The following is a 26,704-nucleotide window of genomic DNA, read 5'->3' as shown; positions in this document are numbered from 1 at the left end:
CACATTGGCCAAGGGTCTGTCTGGAAGCAACCATGGGAGAGGAGGGAGGACGGAGGGAGAAAAGCACGAAGGCCTGAGCAGTGGACAAGGTAAAAGTCCTGCCAAGATGAAGGGCAAAAAAAAAGATCCTGGCAACCAATAAATGTGTCTGTGTTGTTCACATACTGCTTTGGATTGAACCTGAAATCAGGGGAATATGGGAGAAATCGCAGGGAAAGCAGCTTAAAGGGTAAAAAAAAACCAAACACCACAGGCACACGTGCATAACTATCAGTCATCACTCTCTGGTGAAAAACCTCTTAGCTCCAATTTTGATGATTCCACAGACATTTTAAGGTTATTCAATGTCAGCCTATAAAAAAACAAAAAGAAAGAAAGAAAGAAAGAAAGAAAGGAAAAAAAAACACCATTTGATAAGCTGCTGAGTTTTTATCGTGGGTAAAATATAGAGTTTAAATGAACTGAATGGCAGAGACGTTAAGGTTTATTTATACAGTTAAGTTGAAATAAAACGCTATTTATAATATTCCTTTACTGTAAAGTAAACGAGTCTGCCCTGCAGGGTAATCAAGTCTTGATTTGAGAGGCTGTAATCACGATAGTTAACCCAAACGTTCTTATGTGATAATGGCTGCGAGAGCATCCACCGATGCTTCTGATATGAATGAACAACACATGAATGATTGCTGATGTTTATTTTTGTACATCAATGTATACTGTGCGTAAGGTATGTAGGTGTTTGGCTCGCTCGCTGTGATCATACTCAACCTACTGGGACAATCGTCAGTTCCTACTGGAAATAATAAAGGCAGAATAAGCAAGTTTAAATAAAAACAGTCCACTGCTGACGACCTTCAAACACACTGTAAAATGTGCGTTAACGAGAGGCTTTGTTACATCATACTAGTTCCGAAATCATGCACGCATCTTCTTGGTAATGGCAGTAATTTATATCATATCTTATTGAAATAAAAATTAATTTCGTTACTCCTGTGGCCTCAGCACCTTCGTTCAAATCCTACATCAGTACAAGCAACCCTTTGAAAGCCAGACTGCCAGGATTACGCTAAAGTAATTTATCATCGAATAATGTCCCCTGACACGAGTATAAAAAAAAGACAACTTATTATCTATCATCTGCAATAAAGTTCTTCTCATTTTTATCTCTCATTTATTGCGATGCAGCGGTGGGAAACACGCCCCTGACATAAGGCGTCGCCCGGAGGCTCGGTGAAGATGATTGAATTTCATAGCTACTTACGGGCTAATAGGGCCGTACAATGACTACTTACTGTCCTTAAGTGACTGGTTGCTTCTCTGTGGCCGCGGCCCCTTTGAAGCCCTTCTGAGGAGATCTAGAGGATTTAGTCAGTAGCGTGACATGAGGCTGAGCAGTTGAGCAACAGTGCTCCCACCAGCTGACTATTAGAACCAGCTGATAAAAACACAGAGGCTACAACTATGGGAAGCACCAGCGCTCCAGTGGTTGCTCAATGCAAGGCTTTCTCACACTGCAGACTTAGCGCATTGAGTCAGGTTTCTCAGGGAAAACGTCAGGTTTGAACGATGAAAAGGCGCGAGGGGATTTTCAAGCTGACGCAGCCGCAAAATAATCACTTAACTGCTGTTATTCAATGGAGCAAAAATCTCAAAAATCTAGTTGTTTTTTTTTAGCTTGTCAAATGTGGCACTTTGATGCTTGTTTATATTATTTAATAGGGTCAATTCTCAATATAAATGAAAACTGACTTACTTTAGAAAAAAATAACTAGTACAGGCGCTGGTGTTTATTTTGTATTAAATATGACAGTCAATAAACATGTTTTTTAGTTTTAAAAAAATCTAAATTATTCTATTAGATTTAGTTTTATTTTATTATCATAATATTGCCAGGCTGTACGTCCTTCCTGTAACGTACAGATTGGGAGTATCGTAAGACTGCCGGATTGTTATTTTTTGCATGTGTATTTATGTGTGTCCTAAAGAAACTAACTGAACTGGTGAGCTCGTTACACACAGAGGCTGTTTCCACATACAAACCACTTTGTCCTGATCATGCTGTTCCACTTACACTCTTGGAAGACCAAACCATATATGCATGTACACACATACGCACACACAGACACACTGCTAACCACATGCACATGTTCACTTGCTCTTAACTAATTCATTCAGGAACACTTTGGTTTGGGTTTCAACACCAAAACCTCTGTACCTTTGATTGAGAAATGTGTCTGACTGCAATTATCTGGGAGGGGAGGGTGAAGGGAGGGATGGATAGAGAGAGGAAACGTGCTACAGTGGTTTTATAGCTTGATGGCGTGACATTTTTCTCTACATTTTTTTTCTCTTTTTTTTTTTGCCTCCCCAAAAAAATCCCTTCCACTTTTCCAGAAGAGGGGCATAGTGTTGACAGAGCAGGAAAAAGGGGGCACACTGAAGTAGAAGGTAACAGCAGGGAAAATGGGAAGAAAATGGATGGACAATGGGACTGAAGTGGCCGAGATTGTCAAAGCTGTGCTTTTGTTCACTAAATTTGAAAATAACTGCAATGTCAGGGAAAATCTTAGACAGATTTGGAACTGATGGTAATGATCACCACGGATGATAAGAGCCACTTTAAAAAACATTATGGAAAATTGTAGGCAAATAGAAACCTTTTGCAAGGACACATTTGTGTGTAAGAGGAGAGTAAATACTAATATATAGTATTTGGACTTTACACTAAATCCATATGATGCTTTGTGTATGGCACTATAGCACATAAGCCGGTCACTGACCTGCAGTATGTAGCCCCTGACGTAGTCTCGGAGGGTCCAGCCCAAGCCATGCAGGATGTGCAGCACCTCCTCCTGCTTGAGCACGGAGAAAAGGCGGTCGAGAAGGATCTTGAGCCTGACAGGTACCGCCTGGGTGCCGTACAGCATCAGGCTACTGATGTCAAACACTACATTGGACTGAACGATCTCCACCTGGGTCGGGTGGTAGAGATGCTGGGTGCTGAGCTTGTCCAGAGCTGCATGAGTGACCCGGCGGAGTAAGGGAGAAAGAAAAGAAAATGCACGCACACACACGGGCACACACACACACACACACACACACACACACACACACACATGCACAGTTAATGACTATCAAGTTTCTCTCCCATCTCAAATCTTTCCTCTTAGGCTACTGCGTAGTCAGCACTAGCTGATAATAACATATCTATCAGATAAAAGCAGTGGCATTAATGCTATTATCTGCCATTCATTCCATTTAATCTATAATGTCTGGCTCTTTCACATTTACGCTGCCCTTGCACCTTTATTTTTATTTGCCTCTTTTGTCTTGATGTGTCACCCCAGTTTCACCAGGTTTTGCCTCTAACCTTAACACCTTTTGGCTCATTTATTGTTATTCAGAAGCGATGGAGCCAAAGTTGCATGGTTACTGGGTGCATGTCATAGGGGTTAAAGGGTAACATAGGATTTCTTTCTACTGTGTTGGACATTTAAAGATGACAAGAAGCAGGAGGGACATAATTAAGTCAGCGGTTATCCTGTTTGGTTTTGTTTTTGCAAGACATATTCATAAATGTCTTGCAAATAAAATTTTGCATTGACTTTTTATGTTGTTTTTTCATATTAATGGAAGTATTACAAAGAAAAAGCAGACTACATGAATTGTTGGTATTACATAATAACAAATGATATGTCTACTGTCTACTAAAGAAAAACATGCTGAGGAGCCCTGCATCTACATGCAACTACCAGCAAATTTCAGCAATAACCTGCGACAGCCTGTTGGTTGCCCTCCCCTGAGGGGCAGAAATGGGGGCAAAAAGTTGCTCTCTGTCACCGCAGCTCGTAAAGGTTAACAGTCAGTGCAAGTTACAGTATAGGTTTGTCAATACCCCCACTGTTGCCGGCTCACTCACCTCTTCCTGCTCCCTGTCTGGGTGACACCTGGTGAACTCTTTATCTCTTCTCCTCTTTCTCAGTCCCTCTCTCTTTCCTAATCCCCCTCCTTCTCCCACCCCTCTTTCCCCGCCTGTCTGGGTGACACCTGGTTGGGTCTCTCTCTGATCCCGGGACGTTTTTTTTTTTTTTTCCCTGCTGACGAGGGCTTTGCCTGACAACACAGCACAGCCAGACACGAACATAATAAAAAATGAAGAACTACTTGTCAGAGTCCCTGCCAATGCCGACATGAAATGAAAAGTGGGGGAGAGGAGAGATGGGTGCTTGACAGTTCAGAGGGAGAGATTAAAAAATAGTCAATGGGGTCCTGTGCGATCTGCTGAAGGGCCCATGGCCTGCGCTTCTGCGGACGCAAGCCAAACAGGTGTTTTCTTTTATCTTCACACCCCCCCCCCCACACACACACACACCCTCCTTCTTCTCTTTGTACTTTCTTGCCTCCTCTCCCTTTTTCTTTTACCCGCTTGAAAAACTCATAAGGTGTGGTCTCTTGCTACTCTATCTCTCTTGCGGCTGTAGAGTTTTTCTTTCTTTTTTTGATCTAAGATGCAAAAACAAGACTTTGAAAGCAAAAAAACAAACAAACAAAAAAACCAGAAGCAAACGAACTGCAAAGTTACTTTTACTGTGGAAAATTAGCAAAAATCATTTGGATTTTAGTACATTCAAAGCTACAGAAAGACTGAAGTTAACAGAACACAGATAATATTAGTTGTACTGTGATCATTTCTATATAGAGCCCAGCTATATAGAAACATAAAGTAGTTTTATGAAAACCCTAAAGGATGAATCTATTCATTATTTCAATAACTAATTTTGGTAGCTACAACAACAACCTTAATGATTTATGGCCATGTGATTTTTCTCACCATGAGCTACCCAGCCATGTTTGCACTGGTCACATGTTCGTAGGTGAATCTTCCCTGGCTGGAAACACTCACACGTGCAGTTCACCAGTGTGCAGCGAATGGCCTGTGGAAACACACAAGAAAAGAAGAAATCCAAATCAATTACAGTTTGGGTAAAAAGGAGAGATAATGGAGCAAGACTAACAGAGAGCAGCTTTCAGCTAACAGCCGTGAACTGAAAAAAAAGAAAGAATTTTAAGAAGACTGTTGCAGGTCAGCAAAAACTCGAAGCTCATCACATACTGAACATAATGCTTTGACTGTTTCTTTAAAATGTGACAACAACGAGATAAAGACCGGATCCTACATATCCAACTACTTTTTGATTCCATGGTGCGACTCCGCCTCTCCATATACAGTAAGAATCCTGAGATCACGTGACCCAACAAAGGGCTTTGCTTCCTGAAAACATAGAAATGTAACTTGTTTTGACTGAGGCTCCATTACTCAACACTGGAGCTGCACTTAGTCTGACCCCGGAAAGCTTTTAGTAGGGAGAGGTTAAGTGTCCAGACTTGACAAGGCCGACTCAGTGCAGTGCAACACATCGTCTTCTGAGGCTTAACCTCCCCATAAAAAAAAAAAAAAGACAATGTTCTGTTAGATTTTAAAGGTGTTCACTTGATCGCATATATGAGTCTGATTGTTCAATATCGCAAAAAATGTATAAATGAATGCAACTACATCACCCAGAAGAGTGCAACAGCTGCAAGCTGTAAATGTCAGGCTGGCACGGGGAAGCAAGAAGAGAGGAAACGAGGAGTGAGAAGGCAAAAAAAGTAATTAGAAATAAGAATCTTTAATAGGAATTGTCAGCCTTGTGTTTATCAGACATTTTTTTACATTATCTAGATGAAATGATGAATAAAGATCCTAACACCAACCTAAACTGCCTGAGGGGAATCAAAAGCTGTAGGAGGATCAGTGCAGCAAAATGTCTTATGGGAAAAAAAAAACACTCATGACATCCAAAGTTTTCTTTGTTTTTAATCAAATATGTATTTTATTTTATTTTTTTTACTTTAATGTAATGTTGGCTGTTGTGTGCAAGTTTATAGCTTCCTAGTCCATGAGGCAGTCACTGTTTATGCTGGTGATGCATAAAAAAAGTAACAAGAATAATAATAATAATGATTAAGGGCTAAATAATCATTATCCGATAGTCTAATAGTTTTGAAATTTCATTGCGGGAAATGCATTACCTCGTTTGCTCTCTCAGACTCATTACACGATGACGGGAAAGAAGCAAAACTTGCACAAACACAATTGGTCCATTGAACTGCAAGTGCAGATCAGAAATCTTCTCATTGCTTCACAAATTCTGCACATTTTATATTTACAGAGTTTACAAGTTAATATAAATAGAATAAAATATTTTACATTCAGTATGGCGGCGGGTCTGTGCCGAAATGCCGAGGATATTCTTCCTATGTGTTCTTTCTTTAAGATGATAAGAAGAAAAATCTGTAATTAAAAGTATTGCAAAGAAAATATGTCAGGTGTGCTTAATGCGGCACATTGGCTGGAGGGTACAAAGGGACTGCAGCGAGCTGCTGCGTATTTACTCTGACGGGGAATTTCAAATGACGCAGAAGCTTGTCAGATCAAAATGTAGACATACCTGTGGGTGTCTGTCAGAGACAAAAAAAAAAGAGGAAGACAATATAAAGCTAACTGCTTGTTCATAGACCAAACTTTACTTATCAGCACACTAAACTTTATGAATTTATTGTCTGCACTGAATATGTTATCTCATACTGTCTCAATGTAATTTTTACAAGGTAATAGTGGGACAGTTTTGTGACACAGTCGTGGAAACAAAGGGTCGTAGGTTGGAGTCCATCTCTGCGCCACCAGCCTATATTTCACAATATCAGAAGCAATCAGCACTTTCAGATAGACGAGGATTAGAGGCGCAGATCAGCCTTTGCATCACACAGCTGAGGTCAGCGCACGAGCTGCAAAAGACAGAATTTTTCTGCTCTGTGCTTTGCAAGTAACATTTACCCCGTCTGCGGATTAGACCAATATCCTGCAATTCAAGATATAAAACTCGCCTCACTCACAATCAACTAAGGGACCATAAAATCTATCAGAATCCCCCCCTTTGCTTGCCCTGAGGTGTTGTAAACCAGATTAGTTACTGGAGGTGTCAAAATGAACACGGGCTAATCCAAGATTAAACACAAAATTACACCACTTCTAACCATGTCACCTCACAGTTTGACACCAAATGAGGCAGGAGACAGAGATTATTTGACTTCACACCATTTTTAAGCTCTCCAGGTGCAGGGATGGCAATCCTCGCAGTGTGCGAGGATTACACGCCGTGTGTCAGTCGGAGCAGAAGTTAAGCACTGAGCTGACGTTCTAATCCAGAGCAGTGCGCATTAAACGAGTTCAGTGTTCCTTTAGTCAAGGACACATACTAACCAGACGTAGGAGCTCATAAACATTCAGAGGTAGTTAGGGTCAAATGCGTGACCTTTCAGATAGACAGACAAAAAAGGAGTCAGAATTCTTCAGTGGTATGTTTTGAATAGTTTTCCATAAAATTCCTGATTTAATGTAACAACTTTGCAGCAACATCCATGCTCATGTAGCCAATTACAGCCTTTTTACTTCCTAATCAAATTCCCATGTTGCCAACATATAAGTTCCGTGCAGCCTAGATTACAAGACTACTCCCTTATTCACAAAGGGTCGACACAGTGCGTAGCACAGTTTGATCCACCTGTTTATGTCAGATTCCCTTTCTGACGCAGCCCCAAAAGGTTGGTGTCGTGTTAGGTGAAGGTGTAAACGACTGCACTACTGAGCCACCTACAGGCCTACAAGACTTGTAAAATATTGAAATTATTGTTATATTTCAGGGGGATATTTTTTCTTTAATACATTCTTATCTAGTTAAATTGATATCCTGTTCAACTGGTGTTGAATCAATGATTACAGTGAAATGCAAGAAAAGTGCTACTGAAGTGCTTTCTTAACAGTCAGACCCCCAATTATGTTCAGAGCTAAAAAGATTTGATCAGTGGAAACTCAATAAGCAACATCCTTGATGACTGATTGATGTTTTTTTAAGGTTCTGAGTTTTCAAGTTTGAATTACTGCTTTACACTTTCCCGAGCATGCTTGACTATTTTATAGACATAGTCAAGCAGATCATTTCCTAGTTGTGGTCCTGTTATGTTGTACACACTTCATCTTAATTTTTGAGTGCATTCTTTGGCTTAATTGCACTTCAGTTTATTCTGCTTTTGCCACAGAAGAGTTTCCTGCATAAACTATGAAACTCTCCTCACAAAATCTAATTTAGAGCAGCCAAATTTAGCACGATGATGTCACACAGCACAGGCCTTTTTCTAATTACCTCTCTGCGCGGCACTGCTAACAGCAGAAGATGGAAACAAACAAATGGAAATATCAAATGCACCTCTGCTGTTTACGAGCTGGGGTCTGACAGCTGACAAGATACTTAAGGGGCGTCTAATACAGCAATTAGAGCGTGCCACTGTCTGCAGGGCTGCTGCTGTGACAAGGCGCCCTCTAATCACTGACTTATTACGCTGGCTAGCAGCACCTCTCATATCTGGCCCATTAAGCAGACAACAGCATTAAGAAGCATTAAAGCAGCAAGCCCCTCTCGACTGAGGAGGCACTGACGGGAGAAAAAGGAAGGGAGGGGACGCACAGTGCCTGTTATTTCTCTGTATTAATTTGTGCATTGTTACGCGTTCAGTTTGGAACATGTAAGAGGAGTGAAACAGAAGAAATGTTTGTCATGTGACTGCATCAAAGCTGATTGCGCACAATGAGATAAAAGACTACAGAGTGAGAGGCAGCAGACGGATGTGTCAAGGATGGCCATCAAAAACAAGATCAAGATGTGAGTTGGCCTGTGCGTGTGGCTTGTCAGAGGAAATGAGAAAGACAAAATCATCAGACTTCTCTAAGATGCTCACGTACTCGCAACTCCGCTTCTGTGGCTCTGGATTGTATTTGACCGTGGTTTAACCTGTGTCTGGCCTGTGCTGGGTCAGGGACGAGCTTGGGCCCAGATCCCACCGCTACACTCGCACATATTTGTCACAGCAGGCCGGGGGAGGAGGCTGTGTTATCTGAGGCCTGGCCAGATACACAACATTAGTCACTGTGCTAGTGTCTCGCCAGGGTTTCCTCTTTGGCTCGCAACTAAAGACGACGATTGTGAGCAAAAGGACAGAGGAGTGTGCGTTGGGCTTCATAAATCACAAGAAAACTTAACAGCTAAACAGCAAGGCGAGGAAAATCCCGACAAGGCTTCAGCAATTAGACTCGAAACAACAGTCAACTCTCTCCCAGCTGTCGCGTTACCACTGTGGTCAACAACTTAACCTAGATGCAATCAGAACGCATCATTTCCAGCCCCTATCTGACTCAAGTGTGTGCGTCTCTCACTGCTGAGTTTTGTTTAGCTCGAGGCTTGATGTTTCATGGATGTTTTGCTTGGCTCACAGTCCCTGTCCCAGCCCAATTGTATAAACACTGACAGTCAGCAATGGCCAGCATCAGACTGGGGAGGACTCTCAATTAAAAGGCTGTTAGTGGGACAGATGGACTGAAGAACTGCAGGAAAGGGGAGCTGCTGAACAAGATGGCTTCATCTTGGACTTTAGTTTAGATAATCAGTCCAACTCTAAACCAAGCAGCAGCATATGTAAAGGTCAACCAAGGTACTCATTTCGTGCTGTGAAACTAAAGAACTGACAGCGATCCTAAACTAATATCCGTTATAACTGTATTCCTAACCTGTCATATTTGAAGGTTGACATTGTAACTATATGCCACCAAAAACACCACAAAAGCACCAGCTGCCTAGCCCGTTTCTGCCTCTCTATATCCTCTCTAGACTTCGTACGACGAAGCCAACACAGACAGCTGCTGGATGTTGGGCGGGTATTGTTCCTCCTACTTTAACTGAAACCTTTATCATGTTCAACACACAGCCACAGACCACATTTCTTGTTTGGTGAGTTAAGCAAAGCCGAGATTTAAATGAAAACCCCGTGCGTACTTGCACATCATGTGTGCATGTGTGTAAGTCTTTGCAGCAGCAGCAGCTTGAGATTTAAATTTGTCTCTGCTTAGGGTCACTGTAAAACACTGGGAGCATCTTGTCCTCTCTTCCACCCACAAGATATTATCTCATCCATGAGTTAGCTGCTGAAATGCTGTCAATTTCCTGCCAGAAATGTGCAACCAACATGTGGAGGAAAAGAGACACAGCAGCTTTGCGTGTCATAAAACGGGCCCTGGATCCGTCAGATAGATCAGGACTTCACAATGTCCATATTGGAAACAGGTGACAAATAAAACACGGCGAATAAAGAAAGTCTTTGTAGTCAGACACAGCATGCCACAAAATACAGGGGAGCAAATGCCTCATGCCAGGGCTAATCTTTGCTTGTTTGATTTCATACATTGGATTTGGCTCGAAACAGAGCTTTCTTGCTTTACAAAGTGGTACAAAATAAACAACGATTAATCACTTGTGCACTAGCTTCAGTTTTCAAACACTTGCACTAAACTGTAGTCCACAGAATAGAGACTGTTTTCCACAGAAATCCCCACAGTGTGAGGCTCATCCTCCATGTCAGCTCTCGTTTTGAGCCCACCGCCTGGCAGTCACAGAGCCAGAGGTCCCTGTCCTTTGTGCAGCTGTGCGTCTGGGCTTTGACACGGGGCAGAGGGACCAGAACTATGCTAATAGGAACCAAATGGGGCGTGAGTCCCCGGTGGATTACAGAAGGAGAAGAGAAGCATGTGTTTTCGTGTATTCATGTGGAGATCTGGGACCCCACTCTTTTTTTCCTTTCCATTTCCCCCCCCCCCCCCCCTCTCTTTCAGTCAAACAAATAGAGGCAGCCATGTCTGTTGTTTGCACGCACTCTCAGCTAATGACCTGACATATTTTTTATTGTCAGTCAGTTGGTGTATCCCTAGCCTGATCAAATAAATACAAAAGGCTAATATGATGTTTGGATTTAGGCCTTTTTCAAAGGCGTCTTTTGTGACACACTGTAAACTTCTTAATCTGAAGTTCAAAAGGGCCAAGTCTGAAAATGAAGTTAGAAATGAAGTGAGCAAGGAAAAATAAACATCGAGTAAAGACTAGTGAACGTCCAGTGCGTCTGAGCTTCACTGTTTGTGAACATATTGTGTCTGTGTGTCTGTATTTCAGCTACTCTTTGCTTTCACCTACTTTTTACTGACACAAAATTTGTCCTGCTGTAGCAGCTTTAGAGCTGACGGCCCAAAGAAGGAAAATATACGTTTGGTTAAGCTTTCAAAAACAAAATAAGCAACATCCTAATGTGCTTGCAGTGACAGACGTCAATCCATTCAGTTTCAGCTTCGATCAGAGCTCTGCTCAACTTCACCTACACTGACACAACCCCCCTGTGATTACTTCAGAGTCGAGTGCGCACCCAGTGGACTGAAATTTGTGGTTCCAACATTCTTGCTTATGTTATGTAGGTTGACACAGTCACAGAAAGTAAATCTCCACATGATGAGCACCACCCCGAAATGTTTTGAATCAGATCGATGATGAAACCTTTGGTCTGACTCACTTGCATGATAAATAGCCGAGTGTGTACTTCTGGACAGTCGCACTTGTTTATAAAGTGGACGGATAAAGGACCCAGCTGGCTTTGATATTGTGAAACACAGAGGAAGAGGGAGCATAATATAGAAATACCGGAGCAGAAACACAAGCCTGTGATCTCGCTCTGATATGCCATGCTCTCAGACAGTGCAACCTATAAAGATGGAGAAATGCACCACATGGTTAACACAGAACTACACTATCAGTTCAAATACCTAAGCATCAAGGGAACAGCGGTTTCTCCCATCTTTTGTGTAGACAGCAGGTCCATGCAGAGGCCCCCTAGTCCAGGCCGCTGGCCCCTCTCAGCTCTCCTCAAAGCAATTCCCCTGCCAGAGATCAAACCACCTGCCCAGTGACAGACCTTTGGGTCCACAGACACAAGGCCAGGTTCAAAGAAGAAGTGCAAGGGGAAGCAGGGATGGAGCGAGAGAAGGAATGGGAAGTGGGGAAAGAAAAAAAAAGTGAGATAGCAAGGGAGCAGGGGGTGGTTTGGGGGGAAGGGGGGGTTGTCAGGTAAGGTGGTTTGTAGGAAAGGTGGAGAAGGAAGGGAAAGCTAATGAGGGGAGGTAGGTAGGCTTAGAAAATGTTTTGCAAAAGATGCTAAAATTCCCAAAAGAGACAGCTGTTTGAGACTTTCTTTTTTCACCTCATGTGAATATCTGAAATACTGTATCAATGCTAATATTCAGGTCAAAAGCCAAAGAGGATAAAGCTGCAAACAGCAGCTGTTTCTTTCATACGACCCAAAGACATGTCAGCAGAGATATTACCTTTATATTATTGCAGACATATCTCTATAAATGTACAGAATTCCAGTATATACAGTATAAAAATTGAAAACATGTAGTTATGATTCCTATTTTCACTTTAAATAGCATTGCTATTATTCAACCACAAAACATCCAACCTTGTAGATGTGTTACATTTTAGTAGCAAATGACTGGATTTTATTAAAAATGTCAGCTTTAGTTTGATAAGATGTTTACTGGATGTTTATAACTTCTATTAGTATTAATTGAAAATAGCCAGTATCAGTTGCACTTCAGTAATTCTTCCTTTTTAAACAAGCAGTTATAATATTATCTGAACTTTATATTAATATTCAGCTGATTGGCTGCTTTTTCGGCAATAAAATAAAAACCCAAAAGCCACTCGACACTTATTAGTCTTTCTGCTTTTCAAGCAACACACTTTTCCTATCACTGGCCATTGTGAGCACAGGAAAGGGAAGCAAATAAAGAGGCCATTGTTGTCAATATATTCCACCGCCGCTGCGACCTTCAGCCTATCACAGGGAGGGACGAACGGCTGATAAGGACAACTCCCTGTCAGACTTGACACCTGCACTTGCTGGCCCACTGATTGCCCCTCGTCGAATGCAACTATCACAGCGAAGGCCTGCAATGCAACACTGCATTCCTGTCTGGAGACTTGAGCGAGTGATGTGGCCACACAGTGCGACCAGACGAACATTTGGGTGTGTGTGTGTGTGTGTTGTTTTTTTTTGGGGGGGGGGATAAAAAAGGAGAGAAAACGGCAAGGTGTAAAAGGAAAAGGAGGGTGAAAAAACAGGAGGAGTGGCGGAGAAGGTTAAGTTGGTAAAAATGGAGCAAGAGAGGAAGACATGACCAACAATGGTTGCTCTTTGTTTCTTCTATCAATCTCCCCCAAACACAAACAGAAAGTATTAGTCAGATCCCAGACATATTGCTGACCCCTCTCCGTGAGGGGACATCTCCATGGTGATCACTGGTTGGTGTGGGCGACGGGACACACACGACGCGGGCCTGACCGCAGCGTGACGACAGGAGGCCAGCGCAGGAGAGACTATCGCCAAATTGACATTTAGTCATCACACTAGTGTAGAGGGTGGGACTCGCTACCTCCAGTCCTACCTCTCAAACTACACGCATACAAGCGCCTACACATTCTCCCACATTCCCTCTCATGCAACCCTGTGTACACTCACACACTAACACACGCACCCATGCAGTGAATTCCCCTACTCAAACTAGTTCCCAGCCAGCAAAATCTTGGAAGAGCTCCTAGGTTTAATCTTGCCAATGGCTTTTTATTTTCTTTGACCATTTTTAATGCAAAAAATCATGTACTAATTGTGTGTAAGCAGTCTGCAAATTATGTATATGTTTTTGTCAACCGAACTGAACACTACTGTAGACACCATTGGCTGGTTTTCAAGACACACGACTGGGCAATAATATTTGTTTCTTTCCTCAGAGTTTTGTTCAAACAGTGTGTCAGCAGCAGTGGTTTACTTGTAAACACCTGGGCCTGCACACTCAACAGCTGTGGAAATACAAACTATGTATAAGCTATGCTGAACAACGATAACGGCATTATTCTGATTATTCGCGAGGCGTTAAATCTAGAACGCCACCACCTAATAAAAAGGAAAAATCACTTAAAGCAGATTTGTGCTTTTTCTTTCTTTTCTTTTCTTTTCTTTTTTTTACCTCAGCCAGCATAGCCAGAAGACTGCTCCTGATTCAGTTTTGTAGCTCCCTTTTTAGAAACAACCCTCCAAGAAAAAGCTGAAACGTCCATGAGTACTTGCAGTGTCAAATGACACAGAGAAACGGGACACAAGACAGAGATACAGACAGTGAGGGGAGGGAGAGAGCATTTAACCAATAGCTACATCAGTGCAGTGACAGAAGTGTCACTCCCAAAGCCGCACGACGAGGGAGAGAAGCAAGGAGTGTCTTTGCAACAGGACAGCGAAAGAGGGAGGGAGATGGCAGACCAAAGGAAAGTCCATCTGGGTGTTATCAGTCTTACAAAGTTCACAGATAGAGGGGCTGAAGTATCGGCTAGACGCCGATGCAGAGTCACGGGTCACAAAGAAGACGGAGAGCTCAAACAGGTGGAAAAGGGAGGGAGGAAACAAGAAAGAAAGAAAGAGAGAGGAAGAGACTCATAATTGCACGAGAAGAGCGGAGCCAAGCCACAGTGATTGCCATCCTACAATCGACCTGACCAAATTGCGCGTTCCCTCTCAGGACCCTCAAAGTCCGCTTCATTTGGCGAAAGCCGGAATCCGTATTTCTGCAATTATAAAGCTATTGACTAATTCGACATATGTTAGCGTGTCTTCCAGCCCTTGAGTGCTGGTGTGCCATTGAGTCATTAACTTTGACAAATTGTGACAGACTTTTTTATTGCCACCCAATCATGAGAAACAAGACTGTGGCAGAGGAGTTAATGAGTGGCGTGTTTCTCCTCTAAGCCTCCCCTCTCCGCCGCCGCCACCTTACGTTCGCTTTCCTCTCCTCTCAGAATTCCTGCACCCCCTTTCCCCAAATCCCCCTCGCCCCTCCATATTTATAATTTTACCACATCCTAACAATAACACGGCCGGTACTCAGCGCAAAACACGCGGGCCCTGGCCTAATGAATCTCATGCCTTTACTGCGGTAAAATGGCCAGTAAGTATTACCAGCTGCGACACTCTCGCTCTCTCCCTCCCTCATTCTCTCTCCCCTTGGCAGTGGCATTGAGCTTGGGAGAGCAGGGGTGATGGGGGGGAATTTGGTGGGCTGGTGGGGGGGGGACCATGCAGACACATCTGAGTGCAGCTGGACCAGGGAGAGAGAAAGAGAGAGAGAGAGAGAAGCTGGGGGAGAGGAGGATGAGGAAGAGGAGGAGGAGGAGAAGTGTGCGTGTCTTTGTGGGGGGACCACAAGTCTCCGTGTTTCCAGCTGCCTTTCTCAGGGGCTCGGTTTTCTCTCCCTCCTTTGGTTTTTCGCAAGGCCCTTCTGGTCCCAGCTTACTTGAAAAATCACAAACACACACGCGCATGGACACACAGACACGCACACACACACACACGCCCCGATCCACCTCCCCTCCATCCCTCACGTTCGGCCATCTTTGTTTGGACAGGGCTCAGGAGTTCCAGAAAAGCTCTCTCAGATGTGCTGAAGTAAGGGAAAAACAAAACAAACTGACCCTCACACACACACATACCCACACACACGCACACACTCTCAAAATTTATGTGAGCGCACAACAAGTACTTTACACTCACACATGATACCGTGTAACAGGAGAAGTTCACACACACACACACACACTGCCGCACACATGAACAATTTCACTTGTGAGAAGAGCCAAAATACCAGCTTCAACCAGAGAACAAATTTGCAAAGAGATGAAAAAAAATAGATCGGAATATATTTTACCTCATTGAGGTAGACAGTCTGAACCACTGAAGGCATGCATTCTTTTACACAGTGTGTGTGTGCGTGTGCATGTGCCCCTATCCAGGATCACATCACAAGGGCAGGGCTGAAGCAAACCTTGACATGTGTTACCTCTTTGTAATATTGACTTTGTTATAGCTATACGAGTGGGAGAGTCGAGCCAAGAGCCCAGGCCTTGCAGCAGTGGGGCCCTCCGAGTTCGCTAGAAAACAAACACCCGGACAAGCGTGAAAACTGAAAAACAAAGTATCCACAAAAGCAATTTTGTAAAAAACATATTCAAGTAAATTGTAAAACGCCCCTCACTCCTGCTTGTTGACTCTTTGCATTTTCTCTAAATTAAGAATATTATTTATCTGATCCTATTTCTGGAGTGTGTTGCTTACAGAGCCTTTTGGATTTGGCTACTGAGAGAGCCTTGGCCTGGCTTCGTGTCTGAACATGTGTACTGGACCAAGTGTAAAAGACGAAAATCCTCTTTAGCTATTGCCTCCACTCTCTTTATTATTTAACACCGAACTGCTTGTAGGCTTACAGAGACACACTGTAAAAAAACAATCTTTTTTTTTTTAATCTGAAAATTAACATTTATCACAGCAACATCTACTCTGTATCTATTTAGGTTTTATTCTTGTGGAAACTAAAGCTGAAGCCGTCTCACTTTAGATGACAAACACGAAAACAAGCCGAGAAAAAGTTACCAGAAAAGCACATATGCTGTTTTTTCTTTATTTGAATGCTGTGCAGAAATAAAAGATTGGTTATCGTTTTCTTGCTCCTGCGAGTGTGAATCCCATCTTGTCTCTTTCCCCAGTGATGACTCTGCTTATACATTTGAATAATGAAGGCAAGTCATTTAAATATTCCCTCTGTATTAAAAAAAATGATGTTTTTACACGATGCAGCAATATTAGCCATGTTAATTGGGCTCTTTGGACTTTCCCAATAGAAAGGCTAAATTAATTACTTATGTCGACAAAATGTCAGACACGGTGATCTAATAACTACAACTGTTTCCAGCGGCGTTGTATTCAGCGTGTGCCTTTTTTGTCTCGGCGTTATGTATTTGCGTGATTGTGAGCGAACTTCAAAAAACTCGAGACTCGAGTCCGTCTGCCTGAGTTAGGCCTAATGAACGAGATGGGAACAAAATGCTTTGACATCCTCTCCATGTTTCATGGGTGGCTCTTGAGAGACCTTCTCCAATATTCATCCCCTCTTCTCATACTAATCAGCCACTACGGTATTGACTGTTTGTGCTTGCAAAATGACTTGTGTTAGTGTGCGTGTGTGGGTGTGTATTTGTGCTATGGAAACACACCCACGTGCATTATTTTTATTTTCAAACATGCCAATCTGTGGTCTACTTTGTAATAAAACATGTAAGAGCCGGAGAAAGTGAATTATTTGCAGGACATTATGTGTCTGTGTGTGTGATGTGTGTGATGTGTTCATTAGTGTGTGCGCGCCACACACTGCAGGGGGCTTTGAAGTTAAGACTTCTTCTTCTTCTTCTTTTTTTTTTTAGCTTTCGGCTGTTTTTCAGTCTTGAAGAAGAACGGTATCAGCGCATTTTCCTCAAGTACGAATAAACATTAGACTTTAGGAAAGAAGGCGATGGGGAGACATTAACAGCATCGGTGAATGTGAGATGATCAGATGGCTTGTGTGTGTGTGTGTGGGTATGCACGCACGTGCATTAGTGCACACACGCGCACGTGCGAAAGCTAACAGAGAGGCCTGCTGATGCCATGTTTCAGACGACCCCTTGAAGTGGAAATGAGCTTCCTCGCTCTTATAACTAGTCCGTTCTCACAAAGTCAGCAAACTCCGCCACCCCTCCAAAGAAACGCAGACTCCTCCCCGCCCGCCCAGCCCTGTGGTCAGCTTTGCAGGGATGAATTCGGTGTCAGCCCTCAGAAACAGTCCCATCTTGCTAGATCTGCCTCGGGTAAAATCTCTAGCCGGCTTTTGTCCCAACTCATCTTGTTAATACTCTCAGTCGGAATAGGAAAATCAGTAGACACAGGAGGATTTGGCACAAGGTTTGCTTGTGAATCTGCCACATCTTTGTTTCCTTGCACTGTCTTACAACATATTTTAAGTACCATTGTCGTGTCACATTTAAAATGTCAGGATTATCAACAACTACTAGTAATATCTAATAATCTTCCTTTCAAATATTTCATTTGTTTTAACTAAAATAAAAATGATCAGGAGTAAAACACATTTTAGATACACTAACCAGTAAATATTGTGATTATTCAATTATTCAAATATAGTCAAACATGATATTTTTGACAGGTTTCTTTAAACAAACCAGTTCAATCCCTTTAATACACTCAATACATCATTTTAAAAGAAATCCCTAGCATTAGATATTGATGATCGAATTCATTTGTCCTAAAATATTTTCCTCTATTTCATTAAGTGTGTCTGCACGTGCACATTTTATCTCCATTTCTCTCATTATTACCATGCCGTGTGTATTCGTGCAGCTGGTTTGCTGAAGATCCATGCTGGTGTTTGAACCTGTGCGAGCACCTAAGGGTCCATCCCCAACCGTCCTCGGAGCAGAGAGCGACAGCTGTACGGTGATGCCGTAGCGATAGGCATCATCGGCTTGCTAGAGACTAATTGGTCCACGGCGCTCCTCTGAGTGGCCTCGCTAATTAATTAGAAAGGCAGTGGAGCTGAAATTTTTAATCAGGACACCAGGCTCTCCAGCAAGCAGGAAAAAAAAAGACACATCACCTCATCATTCCGTGTAATCCACCTGACAGTGATCTCCCGTGTTGTAATATGAAGGGTGTTGTGTGTTTAGGTATTCATGTAATCTGACCAGGGAATAAGAAATACATGTATTACGGGGGCTTGTTAAATCATTTTAATTCGGGGAGTTTCAGAAATGATGTGTCTCCTAATACAGTATGCATGACATGTATTTGGTTTGGACTCTGGAGAACGCCGTTAAGGTGGTCGTTTCCTCCGAGTGTTTTTGTTCCACGTGCGCATATCATGACTTCTGCTTTTAAATCATGTAAAAGAGGCGTTTTCTTTATAAGAGAAAGAAAAATACAGATTATACACTATGTATGTTACTACAAAAAAAGAAGCATGGGTGTGTGTTAAGAAGCTCTAGTTTCCAGAAACACAGATTGTTTTTTTGTTTCTTTTTGCTTTTCCAAATTCCCGTTACACTATAGAAGCAAAATATTATTTTTCCTTTCCCTCATCTGTACTTATCCAATTAAAAGCAGTCACTTAAACCAAAACCTTTCATCATAGAGAAGAAAACGGAAATCACAAGGTTGTTAAAAAAAAAAAAAAAGTGGGGTTGTATTTCTCCAGAAAAGGGAAAGGATGAATCTAAGGAACTGTGATTTTTCATCACTCTGTCCCAAAACTGCGCACAGCACACCACACTGAGTCGTTGTAAAGAGCCCGAGACTGGAGGGAATCAAGCAGATGACAAATTGGCACCCCTATTCGGAGTTGGAGTAAGATAATCACAGTGTGTGGACACTGAGCAGGAAATTACCATCAGTTTTACTGTGAGATCACGAACCTAGTGTAATAAAAATAATACATTTAGGTGTCAATACACCCACACTGTAAAAAAAAGAAAAAAGAAAAAAAAAAAAAGGCATTTAGAAAAGGCAGAAAAGTTTTGGACACACACACGCACACAAATACCTTCACCTCAGGTAGTGACATTAAGTTCACGTGTGCCGCAATCTCTGTGACCGCCTTGGCTTTGCTCGGCACTAATCAACCAGCTCTTATCAGCCTGTTGCTTTGGCCAAAATAAACACACACGCAGCCTTTTATTGCTTTGTTTTCACAGGTCATTAGGGGAAGGAGAGAAGACGCATTGATTAGTTTTCCAGACCACTGGATTATTGTTGTGTTATGACTATCATCATTAAGTTTCATTAAGGCTGCGGTTGTTCTTGTTTCCAGAAAATGAAGACGCTGCAGGAAAGGTGAGTTGGCTGGAGGGCCCATAGCACGCTGCACAAAGAGTTAAGGGCAAAAAAACAACAGCAACAAAAAAGGACTTTGTGTGTGAGATGCTTGTTTGAGGCAGTTAGTCTTCAACTGCAGTTTTACTGATTAGACTGAACTCTGACCTCCTTTTCACTCGTGAAACTGGATTTTAAAAAGAATTCCTCTGATCCTATCAGTCATATTTTTCAGGCTGCTCTAAAGCAGGGCCACATTCCACATTATTTCAAGTGCATAAAAGAACATTTAATGAAGCGGCGGTCCCTGGCTGTGTCCTCCAGAGTCAGCTTTGTTCTGGAGTTGCACATATGCTCCCAAAGCAAAGAGAAACTGGCTCTGTCGCTAGGCTAATTAGCATGTGTTAGATAGTTAGTAGAGGGCGGCCCTGTGTGATGTGTACTGAAGTGGAGTAAAACGGTGGGGCAAGGACTGTACTAATGGGCCGCTTCCTCCCCATGGGGAACCTCCCTGCAGCTCTGCACATGCTGGCATCACTGCAGCCACGGGGCACTCACGGGGCCTCTGCAGAGCCCAGGGCAGAGGTGGCCGCCCAGGAAGACGCCTGACTTCCCTGGCATCATTTTCATGCAACGCTGAACTTTCTGGGTGTGATGCTTTGAAATGTAACGGCAGGTGACAGTCACACACTCTAAGATACACATATGCGTGCAAACTGAGAGCGACATTCAGATTAACAGATTTATCAGCCTATGGAATAGCTCAGACAGCTGGTGCTGTTGCACTAGCTAACTCCCTGGCATTGGCAGATGCATTATTTACAGGAGGAGCTCGGGCATTAGCAAGCTCTTTGGCACTTGGTTAGCAGGCGTAGCTGGTGAGCACCATCAGGCAGCGAGTGTATCTCTGTCAGCGTGAGTAAACAAACAGTAGGGACATGGTGTGACAGCGCAAGCGGCGTGCTACACAGACACACACACACGCTCAGACACATGCAGACTCATCAGGGAGCCGAGGGGGAGGGCGGCATCCATATTTATAGGGCCTTTCCAGCATTTGTCCCCAGGCCAAATGCTGCGACTACACTCAGCTGATGTCAGAACAGCACTTAACCAGGCATTTGCAGTATATCATGAGCACCGAGGAAGACGTGACATAAATACAAGATGAGGGGGGAAAAAGAAAACAGAAAAACAAATGGAGAAAGGCAAGTGTGGAAGTGAAGTGAAATAAAATGTCATCGTATTGTGCACTGAGATTACAGTTCGCTTAGGCCACCACCCCAACACTGGGCTTCCTGTTGCTTAAATGCACTCCCACTCAGAAGCATGACAATGACAGTGAACATATAATAGAGATTTCACTGAAATCTAAGTGGACGTACCGGACTGCAGACGTACTAGGATCTCTCATGCATCTTCTGGTTTGCTTTGGTTTATTTTTATCTGGTACATTATGTAAACCTGATATTTTAGATTTCTCCATACAACGTTTTGTTTTTTCAGTGTGACTTGCAAAATTTCACTGTGGTGGAAGAGCTGCAGTCAAGAGTGTTGGCATAGCCTCCAAACACAGCATGCCAAATTTGATGCTGAAGTGATTTAGGCACAGTGAAAAGGAAGAAGTGTTGCCATTATATCATCGAAACGTCTAACCTTAATGCTCTCTTATTTCATCAAACCTGTTGACATCAGTGAGAGTGTTGAACTGTCGTTTCTGGGGGTTTTTCTGCTGGATTTGTGAGACGTTAAATGCTCTGTCTGGCATGCCATCGCTGGGAAGCTCGCCGGGAATGCAGAGAACAGCCCGCTTCCCTTTTGGTCACCTGTCCCCGACTTTATCATGTGTCAGCTGGGGCATTTGCCTGGCACTGAGCCCCTGGCACCCAAGGAGGCTGAAGGGCCCACGGGCCTCACTGGCATGTCCTCATTCACTGCAGATACAAACAGCGTGATATCCCCAAAGAGAGCAGACTAAGCGGGTAAAGTAGCTCCTTTTAGCTCCGTCTGTCGTTACCTCAAGTGGCACATATTCATTTTGAGTAGCAAGCGCCATTATACATCCTCTGAGAACAAGGGCTAATTGTAGGGGCTTATGTTTATTCCCACTATTTTGGGGGGAAGGGCCAATAAATTCTACTGTTTATGTTTGTTTTTCAAATGATCATAGCACCCAGGGTAAAGTGGCAAAGGCCACAAAGTCACAAGCAACCATGAAACAAGACTAAAAACAAACTACATCATAGTCATTTTTGACCCCTCATTTCTGGTAAAATATCAAAAATATGCTATTTTTGACGGGTTAGGGTTGATAGATGATTTACTGTGTGTGCTATTATTTAATACACTTCTCCAAAAGCATCAAGTTGCACTCTTTAGAAATTGTGTTTTCAGGGCATGGGGAGGTGAATATCGACAGCACGGAGAGAGAAAGTGAAGAAGACAGATGAAACAGATTCATTAAGTTTGCGCAGCGCGCGCACGCCTTCGAGCAGCTGTGATGTGTACGTGTGTGCCAGTTTGCGCGTGTGTTATCTTTGCACAAACTGAAGGAGAGTATATCTTGTTAATCTTGATCAAAGATTTCTTTCTGTCTTTCGGTGGGTAGAGATAATACTGTTAAAGCCCTTGGATTTAACACACGGCGATAATGAAAGCAAGTGTAATTAGCAATTAGATTTGACCAAATTAAGGCAGACTAACAAAGGCAAAAAACATCAGCGTCAAGGCTGCTAAACAGTGTTATGGCCAAAGGTGGGCTTAATCTGTTTTTTTCCCTTTAAGACATGTTGAAATAAGAGGATTGAGAATAGGAGAATCAAGAAGGTTGCATGTTCTTATCTTCAAATGTAACAATAAACCACCTCTGTGTTTTTGTCTAATGACACCCTCAGTACTTTTAATGAATCTTCTTTCTTTTTTTTTAATCACACCCATTCCACTGTTTCTGCTTTATCCATAAATGATGAATCTGCACCGCTGATGAGGTCGGACAAGGCTGTTGCCACTAGGATGACTGGGTGCTTCCCAGGCCTGGCAATTGAGGTGAGACAGCCACTTAAAACCCCCTTGCACACATACGGTATTATTAGCGTTACCATATTGGGGCCTAACTGCAGCTAAGGGGAATAATGTGTGTCAAGAGAGTGTAAAATTAGAACCAAAACCAACACCGCTCTTTAAATTCACATCCCAAAGTCTTCCTTACTTATAGCCGAGCTTACGCTGTCAAACACTAATAAGCCAGCTAATTCAATTAGGACGCCGCTTCTTTCAGACTCACCAAAAAAGAGACTTTGTGAAAAGATTCCCTCACGACTCGGCATGGAACTCTTCATCATGAAGAAAGTGGCCTTTATTCATAAGTCTCAGCGTGCAAGAGGGGAAACTTGCTGCCGAGCTTGTTAGCAAAATGCCCTGATCTGAGGCGAGAGATGTGTGACTAAAGCTGGGTCTCTTAAGTGTCTGTCACCCTGATATAACCCAGGGAGAGCTCTTTGTAGGCTGTGTTTTCTCTTGTCTGTCTCTCTCTTCGCTGCGCTCCTCGGTGACTGGGGATGAGCCCCGCCGTGTAGCTGCAGGTGACAGGGAGCCCTTTTTGTTGTCAAATCCTGATGGAGCTTCCACATGAAAAACATTTCACTTGAGCTGCCGCTTTATTTCCCTTCCTTCCTCTCTGTCTTTCTGTGTAGATCTCAAAGGCTACAAGTACACCAGTGATGCACAGACAGAGGGAGTCAATCTCGTGCTCCTTTTCTCCCCGACGTTTCTTTTTTGTCAGGCTTTTCCTTACTGCCGGGCTCTCCTGTTTCTTTTTCTGACCGGCCCTTTTCTTTTCTCTGTTCCTCCAACCCACCGCCCCCTCCCCTCTTTCCTTCCTTCCCTCCCTCTCTCTGATTTATAGATCTGAGTTGGGTCTCAGGAGGAAAATACAAGTCAAGCCATTGTCATTTCAAACAGTGTGATAACCAGACACTGGGCTGCCCACTGACAACTCAGGGGAACTGGCCCTGGCTTTGACTGTTAGCTCCCGTCTCTCTCTCTCGCTCTCTTGCTTCCTGTTCCTCTTTTTATTCTCTCTGTCTTTCTTTTCTTTCTTTTTCCTCACCTCCTCTCTCTTCTCCTTCCTCCTCCTCCACCCCCAGCCCCCCGCAGGAGATTTGGTAGCGCGTTCTTGTTTGTTGCCTGCCGCTGCTGTGTCTTGCATCTGCTCCTCTCTCTCTCCTCTCTGTGCCGTGGGGGGCCGGGGGGAATAGTTGTCTTAGTGTGTGTACCAAGGTCAGTGCTCTCCACATGACAGTTCTCTGCCTCTTGACAAGGCGGGAAATCAATACTTTCGGACTTGTGGCGCTGCCCTCGGTGTAACAACAACACTGCCCAGCACAGAGCGCAGCTCAGGCACCTGACACATCCCCAGCTGCCCTACCCCCCCTCAGGCCCCCGCCAGGGAGCCCCTTCCACACCTCCTCTGACCCCTTCAGATTTCACCAAGACTCTGTGTATCTCTTTACTCCACCTTTCCCTTGTATACTTTATTTCTTTGTGGCCTCCAGCTTAATGTATCTCAGACTTGCTGGTTTTTATGGCATGCAAAACGTTTGTTTTATATCTGTGAATATAAAGCCGTGTCTGAAAAGACTGATCTATACAGAGATCAGGCAGAAAGACCACAGACGAGTCTGTAAATGAGAGACATGAGAGACATGCTAATTACAGAGCAGCAGAGGATACATACACATACAAAGCGGAGCCATGGGCGACATTTTTTAATATGGCACTAAAGCCTAACGTGCCTCCTTATGCTTTTTCACTGTCAGATAGACGCTCAGAGGTTTAGAGAAAGCACTGGCAGTGCGCCCCTTACCGATTGTTAAGCTTGCCTCTTGGCCTGCCCCTAATGATGAGGGAGAGTGTGAGCAAGGCCAATTACAGCTCCCATCGTTCGGCATTCATATAGAGTAAAAGTCAGTCTCTCCTTCCCCATAGAGCGGAGTCACAATCAAGTGAGACCCCCCCCCCCCCCCCCAAAGACCGATTGTCTCTGAAGGGGCTCACGCTGGCTCGCACTAGAGGGAACTTTGTGCGCGTAACTGGACATCCATCAACAGTACCGTCTCCCCTTATCCCCAGGCTTACTCCCTGGGTTCAGCTGGAGTAAGGAAAATGCATCAAATAAAACAGCCACTTTAATGAATTAGATATTGAGCTGTTCATTAAAAAAATCAAATTCCCTGAAGTCAGCAGGGGATACACAGTAACACAGTCTAACCTGGGGATGAATGCGACCGGTTTAGAGGAGTCATAAAACACGGGGATCTGATGACTTTACTGAATGTTCGCCAGAAACGTCTACTGTTCGGGAATTAGGGGACTTGTGAGGCAAGTTCTCCATTTTTACCTGTCTTTATTAAGTGCTGCTTGTACACTGAGCTTCTACGGGCAAAACTTTAAACAAATTAAACTTTTTCTATCAAAAACAGAACAGCCTGTGATTGGAATCTCTGTAGATGAAGACAAAAGATCTAGATGACTCCTCAGCTTTACATGAAGAAAAAAAAACTGGCAAGAGTGAGGCTACACATCTGTGCAAGCAGATACCTGTTTTTATTGGCTGAGAGTCCAGGTAGTGCTTAAACCCACTGCAGCAGTCTCTCCCAACACTGCTGACTCCTTGTGTTTCTACATGGACTTAAAAGACATGAAACACACTCCTGCTCCCAGACCAGAGTGCATTGCTTTCTGATCAAGAAAAATGAAAGCTTGGTCCCATTCAAATATGGAGCAGTCAGTCTACTGAATGGTACTGTGGAAACAAAGGGTTTATTTTTTCTAAAGTGGTTTGATCTCTGGCAAACCACCATCAGCCTTGCCCTCATTTGATGGAGAGATTTAAAGGATGCTGTCCTCACTCCTCCTCCTCCTCCTCTGCTTCTCTCTAGATGAATGTGAGCTAAACAGCCACATCTCCCTACTGTTTTTTTTTTCCCACAGTGACAGCCTTTCTCATGAATTAAAAGAGGAACCCATTGATTTTCCCATTGCTTAAATTTGCAACTTAATCCCCAGATATGTCTAGAATGTAGTGCTCTGTCAATAAATGGCCACTGACGAAAGGCAAGCGCGGATGCTCGCTAGAGACTAGAGGAAAAAAAGGATGACAAGACAAAGGAGAGGAAGAGAGGGTAGTGGTAGGAGTAAGAGTGGTGCTTTTGGGGCTTTGGGTTCAGACTCTACACGATGCCACTAGAAAATGTTCGTTGACTGTAAACTCCGATGAAACTCTACACAAATGATGCATCATCTAACCGAACATCCAGGAGAAAAAGAAAGTAATCCTGCCATGTTACAGCCACTTTAGTCCGCTGCTTTGCCAAAAAGGCAAACGCAGCACATCATTATGTTTACAAGGCTAATAAACCAATCACCATTGCACATCTGTACAGTGTAACCAGCAGTCCATGATGGCTTTGCAGTGATCAAATAACATTATATAACAAAAAAAGAAAGAAAAGCCAACATACTGGAAAGAAGTTGTCTGGAGCTCAGATGGAAAAAGCACACTTGTCCCCTCTGAGTGAGGGGTTTGAGGAAGTAACGGGATATCACAACCTCACCCCTGGAGCAAACAAGGGAGAGAGCCCCTGCCCTAATTCACTTGAACACCATAATGTTCTCATCTGACTACTAATGTAGTCTATAAATCTGTGGTACTCTGCTCTACATCAGTGTAATGCTTGGTATTAATAGCCTGATTTGTACAACGAGTGCAGAGTAGCCTGCAGACCAAGTGTTGCTTTTTATCTCCACATGTACCAGATGAAAACTTTGGTTATTACTAAAAAAAACAGAGAGAGAGGGAAACATGGAATTCCATGAAAGCATAGTAGAAGTACTGGACACTATATAAAATATAACACAGAGTGACCCTTACAGATTTTGCCCTCCTACACTCTGTCTCTGGTTGTAAACCCTATCCCATAAGCCTCTGGGGTGG

General features: G+C 43.3%; 1 protein-coding gene across 4 annotated transcripts in view; it reads right to left on the bottom strand.

The window, feature by feature from the left end:
- Positions 1–26,704, bottom strand: part of bnc2 (basonuclin zinc finger protein 2) — a 162,957-nt gene that overhangs the window by 34,869 nt on the left and 101,384 nt on the right. For all 4 annotated transcript variants that reach the window (XM_063475231.1, XM_063475233.1, XM_063475234.1 and 1 more), the window contains 2 exons: positions 4,832–4,934; positions 2,781–3,016 (listed from right to left, as the gene is read on the bottom strand). In XM_063475231.1, the coding sequence (XP_063331301.1) occupies positions 2,781–3,016; positions 4,832–4,934 (339 nt within the window). The remainder of the gene's footprint in view (positions 1–2,780; positions 3,017–4,831; positions 4,935–26,704) is intronic.

The sequence above is a fragment of the Pelmatolapia mariae genome, linkage group LG6, assembly GCF_036321145.2.
Source record: "Pelmatolapia mariae isolate MD_Pm_ZW linkage group LG6, Pm_UMD_F_2, whole genome shotgun sequence".
Lineage (NCBI taxonomy): Eukaryota > Metazoa > Chordata > Actinopteri > Cichliformes > Cichlidae > Pelmatolapia > Pelmatolapia mariae.
The sequence above is the reverse complement of the archived record's forward strand: the minus strand, read 5'-3'. Positions and strand labels throughout refer to the sequence as shown.